Below are 14,986 nucleotides of genomic sequence, written 5' to 3'. Positions count from 1 at the left end.
ACTTTCTTCCCTCTTCTCGCCACGGGTATTATTTACTATCGCCCCTTGCCACTTTTAATCTGGACGCAGACTCCTTCCTTGGCTGCCAAACAAGCGTTGATTTTCCTTTCCTCCCTGCCGAGCAAAGAGGCTATTAGAACTGATTTAGAGGTGTTTGCTGTCGGCCCGGCTTATCTCTCGAGTGCGTGAAATTGCCTCTGCACAGCCGCATTCACACGCGGACCACAGCAATAGACGCATTCTTTTCTCTGACAAATTATTTAAGCGCTGAGGTTGTGGCGTAATCAAATTTTGTGATGGCAATGCTGACCCACTGCTTTAGTTTCGCTCTCAACGCCGAGGAGGACGAAAGTATGCAGCCTGCGCGACTCCTTCGAGTAAATTGCTGCATACCTCCCCCCTTCACTCCAACCTCAGTCGCTTCAAACTATAACAAGAGAAAATATTCAAGGTTCATGGGACTAAAATTATGAAACAAAAATGAAATATTTTCTAGTCTATTTTATTTTTTTGATCAGTTCACCTCTTTTGAGATGGGTGACCCCCTGAAAGCGAAAATCCCGCGCCCCAATAACGAACGAATAACATGGGCGCACGGGACTCATGGGAAGAAGCCCAGTCCACAAATAGGTCAGCCAGGGGTCTTTTTATTGAAACGCTAGAAATTAATGCACTCGTGCTGGAAAGGTGCAAAGTAGCAAACTTTCACGATCCTTTCAGATCCAAATGAAATCGTCATTGCAATACAAGAGAATTCAATGGAAGGTTCAAATCAGACCGCACTCGATCCCCAAACGTCGCTCAGATCCTCACATAAAGAGTGCACGCAGAGCATGCGAGAAAGCAATTTTATTGTTTAAGACGCAGAAAAAATATTTTTGGAGATGCCTGAATCAAATCTTATTGAATCCCCTGCTCTGTTCCTTTTCATACTCATGCGCGTCCAAATTTTTACCTTCACCGTAATATAGTAGTTTTGGGGTCAAGGGTGAGCACCCTTAGTATCTTCAGCTGATTAGGGGAAGTCAAAACGAGTCTAACGGTTTGCTGAATTGGCAAATCTGAAGTTTTGAACCCGAGATTTGATGATTACAATATTTTTCAAAAACAAAAAAAAAATACTTTATTGGATTCAAGGTGGATTTTCTTGAAAATGAGGGTGAATGCCCCTCTAAATAAAAGTTTGAATGCTCTATGAGCGTCGATAATGTTTTCTCTACTTTTTTTCCTCACAATAAGCCACACAAAATGACGAGAAGAAATGACGAAAATATTATTTAAAGCCATCGAAAGCCATGCATTTTTTATTTCCAAACAAATAATTTCATCCTTTTAAAGCAATAAAATAAAATCAACTTAATGAATAAATTTTGAACAGTTTCTTTTGAAAACTCCTCCTTTTAAACAAAGGTTTTATATGCTGGCAAGTTGTCTGTTTGTGAAATTTGTCAAAAAACATCTCTATAATGTGCTGCAATTGAATCAGGACCGAATAACAAATAAATTTCAAAAAACGCCAGTTTTCAAGTATAAAGAAGTTTGTAAATGATTTTTTCGCTTTATTTTAATCCTCTCGTAGCGATCTATCCAACAATATGCGAATTTCGAGCTAAATTTCCCTTTTGAGGAATTAAATCAAGATTTTCAATAAGGAGATAGTGCTCACCGCTCGATAAGAATGCAAAATTTGGAGCAGAGAGCAAAGAGAGGAATGATTTTTCACAATTTTTAGCACAAATCTACTTTACAAATAAATTCTCACTGGTTAAATATTAATTTCGGCGCAATAACAACGTTCGACATAATATTGGCAAAATACATTTTTCCTTTTCTGCGTGGTGCTGGCTGCTATCTTGGCGTGGCGCAGGCGAAGAAGTGCATCCCTGCGCCTATACAGACGCCCCTCTTATAAATATTTCATCCATCTCTCTTATTTATTATCGCGCGCAAAGCGTACGTAGAATGCGTGCAGGCGAGATTACTGATCTTTAATCCCCCGCGCGCGCGTTCCCCCGTTCGGCTGCAGAGCGCGGAAAATTGAGGCCGCTCGCGCGCATTTTCTTCTCGTCGGCGGCGGCGTTCAAGATTTACTGCTGCCTGCGAGAATTATTGTTACAGTGGCTGTGCGGAAAATTATTATGATGATATATCTAAAAAGCAGGCAGCGCACAATCACGGTGTATTGCGGCAAGCAGGCGGGCTGGCGGGCGTGTTGCTTGCTTGCTTGCTTGCTACACTTTCATTCAAAAGAAATAATACCGCGCGCTGCATCTTCTTATACCGAGAGCAACCCGCCGGGCTTATCTTAAAATGTTCAAGAATAACGGCCGGATAAAATATGAGGTGCTTTCATGAATGCTATTAAGATATCCCGCAGGCGGCTGCTCGGAGCGAGCGCCGCAATATAAAGAGAAAGAAGGTGTATAATCCTTGCAACAATATTTCATAACACACACATAATAAAGCGAAAAAGTTTACCGCACCGCGAGAGAGACGCGCCCCGCCGAATTTAAAGGGGTAAATCTGCGCTGCGCCTTCTTCTTATATAACAATGTAGCGGCTGCTTCGAATTCCTTTCGCTCGCGAAACACGTTACCCATCGAGCAGGGGATGCATGGAATTCAATTTTGATCACAATCAGGCGCGATTGTCGAGTCAACGGAAATTCCGTCATTCAACCACATGAATACATGTTTTATTAATCCTTTTTTATAATCTGATTTGTAGGAGAAAGTATAGGTGCAATATTTTGTCCACAAATTCGAAGGGGTTCTTTAATAGAGCACAATGAAGAATGATACTATTAAAAATCTGCAAAAAATATTAAATGAACGAAAAGACTTATTTTAATTCGCAAAACCTGTAATCAATCGCACTACTATAAGGGAAATGTGTAAGTGTAAACATCAAAAACTGTTTATTTAGATAAATTTTTAAATGTTAACCGGAAACCTTATTGCATTGTTTATATTTTCCGAAAAATAAAATCAAGTTTGAGACTTCAAGTTTCGAAACAAAAAAATTTAAACCGATGATATTGCCAAAAACCTGGCGAAAACATAAAATTTACAAATTTTAGTCAGTTTTCGGAAGGATTGATTGTTGGTGGGGAATCAATCAACCTATAAGGCGTCGGTCTAAATTGTTTGAATAACTAGAAAGTATAAAAATGATACTGTAACTATGGTTTTTAATAGGACCCTCTTCATTTGCTCAAGAGATCGGACAAGAAATAAATTCAGCTGCGGTAGTGTTTTCTTGCTCTCGAATTTTATCGCCGAAGACCTTCAGTGGTTGAAATGTGGCGCGTGTTCATTTTTGAAACTTAATTTCCTGCTAGCACTCTCTCTCGCTCTCTTCACAAATAAGCACAATAAAGAGTATCAAATCTAGAAAAGAGAGGGCTGATCGGACACGAAAGATGCCACCGCGAAAGAGAGAGAAATAATAATAAAGCATTGATATCGGGGAGGAAACCGGCGGAGAGAAAAAGAGAAGCGAGCTGTCTTTCGCGTCTGCTTCTTTTTGAAAGCAGGCGCAGATTTCTTTTTACTCTCTCGCTCGCTCTCTCGCGTCAGCCAGCCGCCTGTGTGCCGTCGGCGAAATTGATTAGGTTTCTTCTTCTCTTCTCCTCGAGTGTCTCTATTCAAAGACAAACACGCAGCCCGGCAAGAAATCATCGGCAAAAGTACATAATGCAGCCGCAGGAAATTTCGCTCAAAAGATAAAACATGAAAAGTCGTCGAATTGGCTTTTCATAGGACGCTGCGTTCCATTCAATTCGCACTCACCCGTCGCCGTCAAGGCATTTTTATCTCGCAGCCTGCTGAAAAACAGAAGATGCAGTGTTGTTTCCCTCTTTTCAATTAAATGCTGATTCGATTTACAATTTACTCCCAAAATTGAGAATATTAATTCAAAAAAAAAACTACAAGATCGACTTCTATAGGCCGTCATTCCGTCATTCTGGTCCATATTTTTACACAGGGTACAAAAGATCATTTTTTTATGTATGGTCTAGATATAAATTATGGCTAAAATATTAAATAAAAATGGTGTTGTTGGACTGGAGATGACAGTTTGGTCATTTCCACCTGATGACGCTAGTATTAGTGGTGAAAACCTCTAAATACCCCCCTTTTAGGACTGGAAGTCGGTCTATTTGAATTGAATCGCTAACTGGGAGAGTGATACTTATTGTCTGGAGTCACCATAACAGATGGCTCCACCGTACTTTTAGATCCTGCTGTTGTGCATTCTTGAAGTAAAAGATTTAATTTGTCGTGCTGAAAACCAAAACTGATTCAGCCAAACGTTTAAAAACCTAAAAATCATATTTCGAGACAACTAACATTGCTGTCATTTCTACCACGATAGGCCCAATCGATTTTTATCTTCAACATAGCCAGGAAGGATTAAATATGAAATGGCAGAAAGTTGTAATTGGTCGGTGGTGCCATCTGTTGGCGGTTCTGATCACAAAACTTTCCCTAATGGAAAATTATTTGGTTCAAAGCGTTGACATTGAAATGTTGTCATTCCCGCCAAACTATTTGAGCTGTCATATTTTGCTTTTTTAATTTTTTAGAATGTTACTGTCCCACAAACAGACTCTTTGCATATATTCTGCATGCTGGAGAATTTATTGCTCTCCTTATGCAGAGTGCATCTCGTAATTCCTCTTTTGCTCGAGTCCCAAGCAGGTGTTGTTTCGCCCAAGAAACGCACGGCTGACTGAGTTACGCACGCACTTTTAAGTCGGCCTTAAACTTGTGCCAATAACAAATTGATTCTTACGCTAGCTTGGTGTGTGCAGGGGCGGAATTTAGAAAGATCCGCGAAGAAAAAGACGGGCAGCAGCGCAACAAGGGGCTGAAGTTTGCTACTCTATATACCGCCGCAACCACCTTTAAGCCCGAGACGCTTTGCTCGGCTGCATACGTGCGGCGGGCGCGGGGGCAGGTGATATTTATGTGTTATCGGGATTATCAAAGCGGCGCGCAGCATTAACTTGCGAGCAACATACACACTCACACACTCGTTGCCGCAAGTAATATATTGCTGGAAATTATGAGTGAGCCGCCTAGCACAGAGAGCGAGCGAGAGAGAAGAGAGTGAGAGAGTTTGCTCTGCAGCTCAATATTCTCGGTTCTTAACGTGTGCGTTAGGCAATTTATGTGCTTTCTTATTTATAATAACACAAGTTTCGCTTCTGCAGGATGTTAATAGTTATGAGGCGAGTTCAAAATGGAAATAAAGCAAAGACTTTCTGAAAAATGGGATTCAGTAAAAAGTTTTCACGGTGTAAAATTGAATTGAAGATTATAAATGATCCTGAAAATTCGAGGAAAATATTTTCGCCATTCTTAACGATAGTTTAGGATATCATCACTTCTATTTTATTCTAATCAAAATAAATTTGAGTTTATCCATCATTTTTTTCCAGTTAATTCCTGCGCTTGCTGCACAAAGTTAAAAAATTTTATTGTGCTCAGATTTTCCACGCATCAAGCATTACGTTCGGCTGCGCAGCAATGGCTGTGATCTAGGTTTTAAAGTAAATTTTAAATAGTTCTTGCACTAGCCAAAAACTAGGCAATAATCATTAGTATCCCCGCTATTTTGTCTCTATCTAAATGTTGTCCCAAAGTTTGAAAGTAAGAAGATTGAGATTTCCGTTGTTCTAAAAAAATTCTTCAATGATTGGGCTAGAGATCAAACTTACCAAGGCTGCTAAGACTTTCCAAAAAAGGCTCTAAAGCTTGTCTAAATGTTCAAGGGGGCGAGAATTGCTTCCTTGAAAATTAATTTTCATGCATCGGATTAACTACTGTTAATTTAATTTAACATTTAAAATTAATTAACTCTATCAATAGAGGATTGCATAGAGACTTAGTTTCAATCCACTCACAATAATTAAAGAAGGTTCAGTGGAATAATTCAATTCCAATATAGATTTAAACATGCTCTTCACGCGTCAAACCGCCATAAATTTAAACGATACTAAAGAAATCTGGCGTTGGTTATCTACCACCGCAAGAAACGACGTATTTGCATGCAGAAAGCTATGATTTAGCGGGTCAGGCCGGGCGGCGGAACATCAAATGTGAATAAAATGCGTGGCAGTCGGAGAAAATGTACAGGCCGATGATGTTAGCTGGCGTAATCTGAGAGTGTTCATCACGAGTGCGCAGATTTGTTACCTTTTTCCTGATGCCAAACGACTCCGCGCCGTGCACTGCATTAGGGCCAGAGATAACTTAACATTCGCTCTGCGCTGATGACTTCTGTAAATACCACTGCGCCGCACCAAACAGCACAGAGAGCACAAACGGAAAAACTCGCCTGCTTGTTATTATTTGCATTTCTCGTTCTGCCGCCGGGGAGTTTTTCGGAGAGGAGAGCGCAGATAAGATGGTATTGATTTTGACTCATGGAATAGATTTTCTGATAAGCAAATCGCTTACATTGGAAACCGAATCGTATTCCTTTCAATGGCCCGTCTTCAGTTATCAAGTCATACAATTTAATTTAATCTGGCGAACATATTATTTTTTAAAAATTTCATGGGCCTTGTTGAAGCTAAAAGTTGCAATCTAAAAATAATTTGCACGTTCAATATATATTTGAATTACATATTATGGAGTTGATTTAAACAATATCTTGAATTTAAACCATATCGAATTGCTTGGCTCTCATCAAGCGCACTTTTAATGCTTTTGAGCCATCTCCAATCAGTCAAAATTCATTTGAACACAAAAAGGTCTAAAGTCACTTCTCTAATTATCTTTAAAACGCTTAAAATAGCACACGCTTATGTTTTTAGTCTATAAAATTTTATACATAACAAAAATTTGGTTTAATGGTTGAGTGAAGACTGCATAATATAAGTTGATTTAATTTTTATTTCAAAATCAGTATTTAGTTTTTCTCACGAATTCTTAATTACGGTGGAAATGTGGTTTTATCGGTGAAAACTTAAGCTAGAGTTGATTTTGAGGGTACGCGAATCTGGCAATTTTGCCAAATTTTCATGAATCTGTTGAAATCTTAATTAATTATTAAATTAAACAGTGCTAAAACAAAAAATAATTTGCGTCTAAAAGTAGTTGTAATATGAGCTCCAAGGGCAATCCAAATTTTTCTAAATATCTATATAAAATGTGAATTGTTAATCCCCCTTTTTTCTAAAATGTGATTTATTATAGCTAGTGTGAAATTTATCAAAACCGGTCTTACAGGATCCAAAACCCATGCAAAACTAGTGAAATTGATAGGGTGCAAAAAAGATTATTATTATGTACATAGTCGCTGTGATGTTCAAATAATTATTTTAATTTAAAAAAATACAAAACAATGCCACTCATGTGCATAGTAATTTTCATTGTTTTGTAAGGTATTATTGGGTTAATGTCATTATGTAATCAATGCCACATTCATTGTTGGTATTGTTGCACTGTCGTCAACAATCAAACCAAGGTTATATATAGAGGTTACAATCGGGAAACAATTCAAACACTGCCAACTCCTGGAACAGTGCACTACTCTCCTGCTCAGAACGCCACAATGAGAACCACGATCGCCCTGACGATGATGCTGCTCTGCACCCTCTACGAGATCGACGCCCGATGGCCCCCGGAAGACCAGGACACAAGGATAGACCCCCAATGGACCCCAGAAGACCAAGGAAACGATGAGTATTTGACCTCAGACACTAGACACGACCGAACCCTGACAAACCCCCGACGACGCACTTGGCGCAGCTCCCCACCAGCAAATAGCTACAACTCCCACCCCTGGAATAACCCCCGAAAACTCTACCAAAATGACGAACTCCCTCTACCCCCGACAAACCAACTAAGAACTCGGCGGCGGGCTCAGACCCAAAGAGGCCTGCAGCGACGGCCCCGAACCGAGACACAGCCAAAACACCCACGCCGCCTCCCTCGCAGGGAAAGAGACCAACTCCCACGGCCCCTAAACAATCCCCAACGCCCCCACAGGCGACAGACAATGTTGACAATCACTCGCCCAAACACGCGGAACGACAACAGACAGCCCCGAAAAGTCGGCAGACGCCCCCTGCCACAGACAAACACCCAACGCCGCACCTGGCGCACCTCCCCACCAGCAAATAGCTACAAATCCCACCCTTGGAACAACCCCCGAAAACTCTACCAAAATGACGAACTCCCTCTGCCCCCGACAAACCAGCTAAGAACTCGGCGACGGGCTCAGACCCAACGAGGCCTGCAGCGACGGTCGCGAACCGAGGCAAAGCCCAAACTCCCACGCCGCCTCCCTCGCAGGGAAAGAGACCAACCCCCACGGCCCCTAAACAATCCCCAACGCCCCCACAGGCGACAGACAATGCTGACAATCACTCGCCCAAACACCCAGACCGATAACCGACAGCCCCGAAAAGTCGGCAGACGCCCCCTGCCACAGACAAACACCCAACGCCGCACCTGGCGCACCTCCCCACCAGCAAATAGCTACAAATCCCACCCTTGGAACAACCCCCGAAAGCTCTACCAAAATGACGAACTCCCTCTGCCCCCGACAAACCAGCTAAGAACTTGGCGACGGGCTCAGACACAACGAGGCCTGCAGCGACGCCCCCGAACCGAGACACAGCCCAAACTCCCACTCCGCCTCCCTCGCAGGGAAAGAGACCAACCCCCACGGCCCCTAAACAATCCCCAACGCCCCCGCAGGCGACAGTCGATGACAATTACTCGCCCAAAGACCTGGAACAATCCCCGACAGCCTCGAAAAGTCGGCAAACGCCCCCTGCCCCCAACACACTACCGCCGCCACCAGCGGCAACAGACTGAGCCCCAAAAAGGCTGGCAACGAAAACAACTCTCTCAAAAACGAATCACGCGCCCAAAGACCTGGAAGCCCAGAGGTCGCCACCAACCTCTGGGGACGACCAAGCCCCCACAGCCACAGCCCCTCACCAAAAATCCTGAAACCAAAACGAAACTCCCGCCCCAACCCACCACCGAGCCTCCCCAAACCCAACAACAAGCACCCCCCACAATCCTCGAACGCCTTCAAACCCTGAGGAATAAGCTTCGCCTCCACAACCAGGCCACCATTATCCACACTGAACTTTAAATAAACACTCTTTCTTGAAATAAATAAACTTTTCATTCATTCCATTCCCCAGAAAAAGAAAAAAATAAAATAAAAACATTTCGGTTTGGCAATAACATTATAAACACTGATTAGAAAAAATAATTTGTGTTCATCTCTCGGATCAAAGAATTTTTAATTTAAAAAATGCAAACAATGCCTCTTAATTGCATAGTAATTTTCATTGTTTTGTAAGGAATTGTTGGGTTAATATCATTATGTAATCAATGCCACATTCATTGTTGGTGATTGTTGCACTGTCGCCAACAATCAAACCAAGGTTATATAAAAACACAAATAAATGCCCTATTGTTTAAGCATTTTGACACAGTTTGAAATTTGATTATTCTTGAAAATTTCTGCTAAACTAGAAAATAAATAATTTAATCAGGATTAAAGCTGAAATATCTCAGTGAAATCTTCAAATTTAATGATTTTCCCGCTCTTTGCGAGAATCACCCATCTTTTAAACATTTTCAGGGAACCACTCCTCCAGTTCAGAATTTCTACTACGAGTTATGCTCTCTACTAATCGTCGCTATTCACAGAGAATCCGTTAGACTATTTTTTGATAGAAAAACTACAACATTATTTTAATTTATCTCAATGAAATCACTTGAAGCGAAAAATAAATACCTTTGTGGTAGTTGAAAAAATAAATAAAATGTTTAGAAACCGATTTCTCCTTTCAAATCCCTTTTATGAAAGAAATAATTTTGTGCTAGACACCAACAGAAAAAATCAACTTATTTTAGGAAAAATCGATTGTTTTCGCACACAGACAAAATTATTTTCATCTACAATTCCATAGCTCACATTAAACGCGCAATTCTCAGCATTATATATTTTAGCACGCAATTGTGAGAGAAGTGCCACGTGCCTCAATTCCACAGCAAAAAACCGCAGAGCTTCAGGTGTCTGATACTGCTTATTCAGCTTCACCTTCTGGACGGTTGATTTTGATGGGATTAACTGCCGTGTCCTCTCTCGGCACGACTATTCTCGTTTATATAGTTTAGGAAGAGGTGTGACAAGAAAACACGTCGGAACATTGTCCATCAGGCTATCAAATACATCACCCATCATTTGTGTTGCTATTTCTATAGTTTGCCGAATAATAATTGTCCTAAACTAGCCGAGGAAATAGAAATTCACGCTGGCCGATTTCAAATAATAGAAAGCAAGCGAATAAAACAAAACGAGGGGTGGGTATTAAGGGAGGAAAAGCGGCGGTTTTGCTGCGAAAGTTGCCGGTTGGCCTGGCCGACGACGGAAACGCCAAAGCTGCTTTCTGCACGGAAAATAATTAGCAAAATAAAAAATCCGCCCGGCCAAAAGTTTCTTTGCTCTTTCATCTCTGCGTTTCATATATCTCCGGAGCATTTTTCTGCTCGCGTCTCTCTCTCAGGTAGAAAGAGGAAAAAGGCGGAGGATTGCATAATAAACACGGAGGGCGGAAAAGTCTGCTGGAAAATGGGAGGAAGGAAGGTATGGAGAGCGGATTTTACGACGATTTTTCTGCGGCGGCTGCTTGCCAGCCAGCCAGATATGCGGAGAAACGCTCTCATTTGGACTTGGAGCGCAAAAAATGACAAAAAGTTTCTTTTTAATTGGAAAAATCGGATTACACTCATTATCCTAAGGAAAGTTGAAGGGGCAATATTACGTAATGCGGCTTATTGAAAGGGGTGCCGGCGCGCGCGGTTGAGAAAGCAAGCGAGCTATATGTATATTCACGGCGCGGGGGCGGGCGCGGGCGCGGGCGCCTCCGCTTTGTTGTTGGCCCCGCGTGTGCGTTTAAGAAACTCGTGCTGCGCTCTCGTATAATACGTTAGGCCAGATATCAAAGGGACCTTCATCTTTCAAAGCACCTTAACAAGCAGCTCGCGTCTCGGATTTTACGTCTCGCGAGCTAGAATAATATCATCCCTCGTCGGCATGCATTCTGCCTGCCAGACCGATATTCTTTTCATAACTCGACGACCTCCGCAAATCCCCGCAAATTGGCAAACTTGCTTGTCAGACGCGCTCAGTTGCTTCCGTATAATATAATGAACATCTTTCACCATTTAAATCAACAACATAAAATTGTTAATTTTGAACCTTAAAACGAGTGGATTTAAGTCGATTTCACAAGAGATACCTTTTCCCTATTTAATTATAAGATTTATTCATCAGGATTGAAGGAAAACTGCGAGCGAAATTTTTCTATATCTGGTTAATTTGCGGTGTTAATGGCCTCTTAATTGGTATCGACTCTCCTTGTCCTTGTCTCTTTATCGAGACAATTTGATTAAGATTATTCTGTTGATTTTATGTTTTTAGAAGATAAAAATAAGATAATTAAAAGAAAACAAAGCAGAATATGATAAAATTATGTTTTAAGGTAAGATATTTTGTTGGAAAACGGTTTACAGCCGATTAATTACTAAGACTCTAGCATTGTAACTCTACTATCCTCAAGTTAGAGTAATTCGAATATTAAAAATTGAATTTTCTTGTTAGATTTGGATGGAAAACAAAATTGTAAAAAATTGTCGATTCTATACTAAACTTGAAATAACGTTTGGCCAAAATGTTTTGTCGCACCAAGGTGCTTAATAATTGTCGGTCCGTGCCCTTTAGCAGTGCAGATAATGGCACTGCTCTATTATTTTTATTTTAAAGAAAGAAGAAAGTAAAAAATAACAGAAACACAGATGGTCTAATGTTAGTGTTAGCAGGCAAGAACTCTGAAAATAAATAAGTTGCATTAAATTTTTATTTATTTCAATTTAATTAATTTCAATTAAAACTTAATTTAAATTAAATTCAAAATCATGATAAGTGAATACAATATTTTAAGAAAGAAGTTTTAAATTCTGATGAGGATCACACAATAGTTTACAACCTCACATTGAGGATTTTAATTCCATTCCAGGCTGAGAAGTAAAAATAAATAATAAACGCAAAAATTTTAAAGGGAGATAAAAATCATTTAGGTTTGCCGGTGCATCACATCAAGCCGCAGATAATTCGGTCTGATTACTTTTCCCTGGCGCGTTTAGCGAGTTATTTATGATATTTTTGTACGCGCGCGGCAAACAGGAAATTCAAGGAATGAGATATCTGGGCGCGCGTGCGAAATGCAACGAGAGGAAACGCTGGTGCGCTGTATTCGTAAGTCGAGCAGCTAGAAGAGAGAGAGAGAGAGAGAGAGAGAGAGAGAGAGAGAGAGAGAGAGAGAGAGAGAGAGAGAGAGAGAGAGAGAGAGAGAGAGGAGAGACATTAGAGCGGCGCCGCGTAATTCCATCAGATTGCGACCCTTAAACACCCTCGGCCGCTTTTAGCCCCCATTTTTTCCTGCAGCGCCGCTTATTCTTATAACAATCTAGCTCAATCTTTTTCTTCATTTCTCTAATCCCCGGCGTGCTCGAGATGACGTAATTAAGATTGGCGGCTATGAGATGACTTTTCTGCACACAGCCCACTCGCTCGCTCTGCTCTCGGCCACTTTTAATTTTCTAAGCCTCCTCAGCATTTTGCTCTAATCCCCGTCGTCTCGGAGAAGAAGAGCTGCCGCTGCTGCCACGCTCTCTTTTGCCAAAATATATACACACAACTTTTACTCTGCTTTCTTCCGCGAAAAGCCGACAAGAGCCTAGCGTCCAAAAATGTCGAAGGCTTTTGTTTCGCCAAATTGGAATACCGCACCTTGGTCTTGATTCTTCCATCAAGAACAAAACGCTACCACGAATTTTTTATTAAAAGGTATTTATCACATCGACCTCAAAAGCTGGATATTTTATTTAAGTTAATTCTCATCAGTCATCAAGGCAAGAGCACAAGAAGTTTTCGCTTAGACATGGCGGCGGATGGAGGTCATTATTTTTCTCGGAAAAATTGGAAATCGAGCGGAGCGGGCAGTGGAGGGAGAGCCAGCAAGAAGAACACGCTTTCGTCGCCCCTCCACTCGCAGCGACAGAGGCAAACAGCACACATTCTCCGCTTTTCTCTCTACCTCAGCCAGTTGGAATTTGCGGATGCCTCTGATTGGCTGACACCTGAATTCACCTTAAAAAGGGTATTAGCCTAGAACAAAAAAATTAATCAAATGCCTAGGTTTTCACATGCCAGTTTTTTATCAAATGGGGAATTTATCGTTTAACAAGCCACCAGGATTATATTAAATTTTAATTACCCCCATTTCTTTTCCCCTGAGCTATTTTTAATTAACTTTATTGAAGTTTGATTAGACTTAATATTTATTAAATCGAAACACTTTTAACTCTGTGCTTACAATTAGGAAATTTCAACTTTTTACAATTAATATTTCTTTAGTATGTTATTATTGTTACTTATAAATTTAGTGTTTTTTTATTATTATTTTTTGTCAATAAATAAAAATGGATTGAACAGGATAAAGTTAATTTTTTTTTAAAATTCATCATAGTTGTTGGCCTTATAAATTATAATAATTGTGTTAGGAACAAAATTTGACATCACAATGATAATCTCGAAGAACGGGAATGAGCAGGTACAAAATATGTGAAATAATATTTGATACATAACACACGTACAAAAAATATATATAAAAAAACATATTTAAAACGCTTAAGCAGAAGTAGCTTCTTATTGTCAGCTGTGCTACAAATACAAAAACGAATCGAAACCCCGGCTCCGAAATTGAACCGTCTCATCTGGGCAAGCGTAACGAGTCGGGAAAAAGGATTTGCTGAGGAAGAGCGTAAAAGGAGTGACGCGAAATTATTGTCGGTGCTGAGAGTGAGTATGACGAGAGTGGGAGCTCTTGAGCGAGATGATTATTATGACGGTGGCGCGAGAGCAGCAGCAGCAGTGCTCTTTTGATATTTCATATTAAGCGTGCGGCAGGGAAACGAGCAAAATAAAAAGTTAAGCCAGATTAAGTGAAAAGGAGCTATTAAAATAAGATGAAGCGGGCGGGGGTGCCAGGGGGTGGAAAAAGGAGCTGCTGCCGCGTGGAAATAAAAACGACCTTAAAAAGCTAATCAGTATTAAATGGTCTTGCGCGCACAGGAAAAGCAGCAGCAGCAGCAGCCCCAAGACGTGCCACCGCTGCCGAGGGTGCAGCAGTTTAGTTAAGTCGGTTGTTAGGGAGGAAATAGGCCAGCTCTTACCACAGGATGTACGCGATTTCGCTTGCCTCGCCACAGCCACCCCCCAAGATGCAGTTTAATCAATTGTGGGCGCGTCATGAATAGTCAAGCACCCATTTTTTTTAAGCGAATCAAAAATTTAGTCTAAAAAAGAAATATGTTATGCTATAGATATAAAGCTGAAATTTCAATTATACCCGCGAGGAGATTTATGTAATAAAGATAAATTAAACTATATTCAGGAACGGGATTACGGGCACATTTCCTGAGCACCCTGATAGCTTCAAAGGGTTAAATTGCACATATTCTGAAATCTTTCGACTTGGCCATTCCAACGGTGAACTAATCTTGCAAATCGAACCAATACAGAGCCCGTCAGGTGTCGTTAATACAATGGAAAATTAATTATATCGATCCTCAAGACCTACCCTGACGCCAGGGTTTGAATTATTACTGGTTCCAATGATCTTGTCTGAACTCAAGGATGACCAGAAGCACCTTTCCGAGGGTAAAAATCGACCAATCGTGCAATTTAGATTTTCTCACGACTCACCCTCTAATCTAAAAATCACCTTTATTTGAACCTTTGACCTCGAAAACTAATCGTCCACCATCTTGAAAATTTCTAGACCTGTTACAAACTTGGAGCAACATTTCATCCCATTTTCAGAACAAAATTGAAGATGCCGCTATTTTTGAGATATTTAAAAATAAAAACTAATAAAAAT

At 40.7% G+C, this 14,986-nt stretch overlaps 1 protein-coding gene across 1 annotated transcript; it reads left to right on the top strand.

The window, feature by feature from the left end:
• The first annotated feature begins 7,566 nt into the window (after positions 1-7,566).
• LOC135942448 (serine/arginine repetitive matrix protein 1-like) lies at positions 7,567-9,123 on the top strand. Its single transcript, XM_065488567.1, has one exon. It carries the CDS (start codon positions 7,567-7,569, stop codon positions 9,121-9,123), a length of 1,557 nt encoding a protein of 518 aa, XP_065344639.1.
• The last annotated feature ends 5,863 nt before the right edge of the window (positions 9,124-14,986 follow it).

The sequence above is a fragment of the Cloeon dipterum genome, chromosome 4 (assembly GCF_949628265.1).
Source record: "Cloeon dipterum chromosome 4, ieCloDipt1.1, whole genome shotgun sequence".
In the NCBI taxonomy this organism is placed as follows: domain Eukaryota; kingdom Metazoa; phylum Arthropoda; class Insecta; order Ephemeroptera; family Baetidae; genus Cloeon; species Cloeon dipterum.
The sequence above is the reverse complement of the archived record's forward strand: the minus strand, read 5'-3'. Positions and strand labels throughout refer to the sequence as shown.

Coding starts and splice junctions, on each gene's coding strand:
- LOC135942448 (XM_065488567.1), top strand. CDS start 7,567: ATGAGAACCACGATCGCCCTGACGATGATGCTGCTCTGCACCCTCTAC.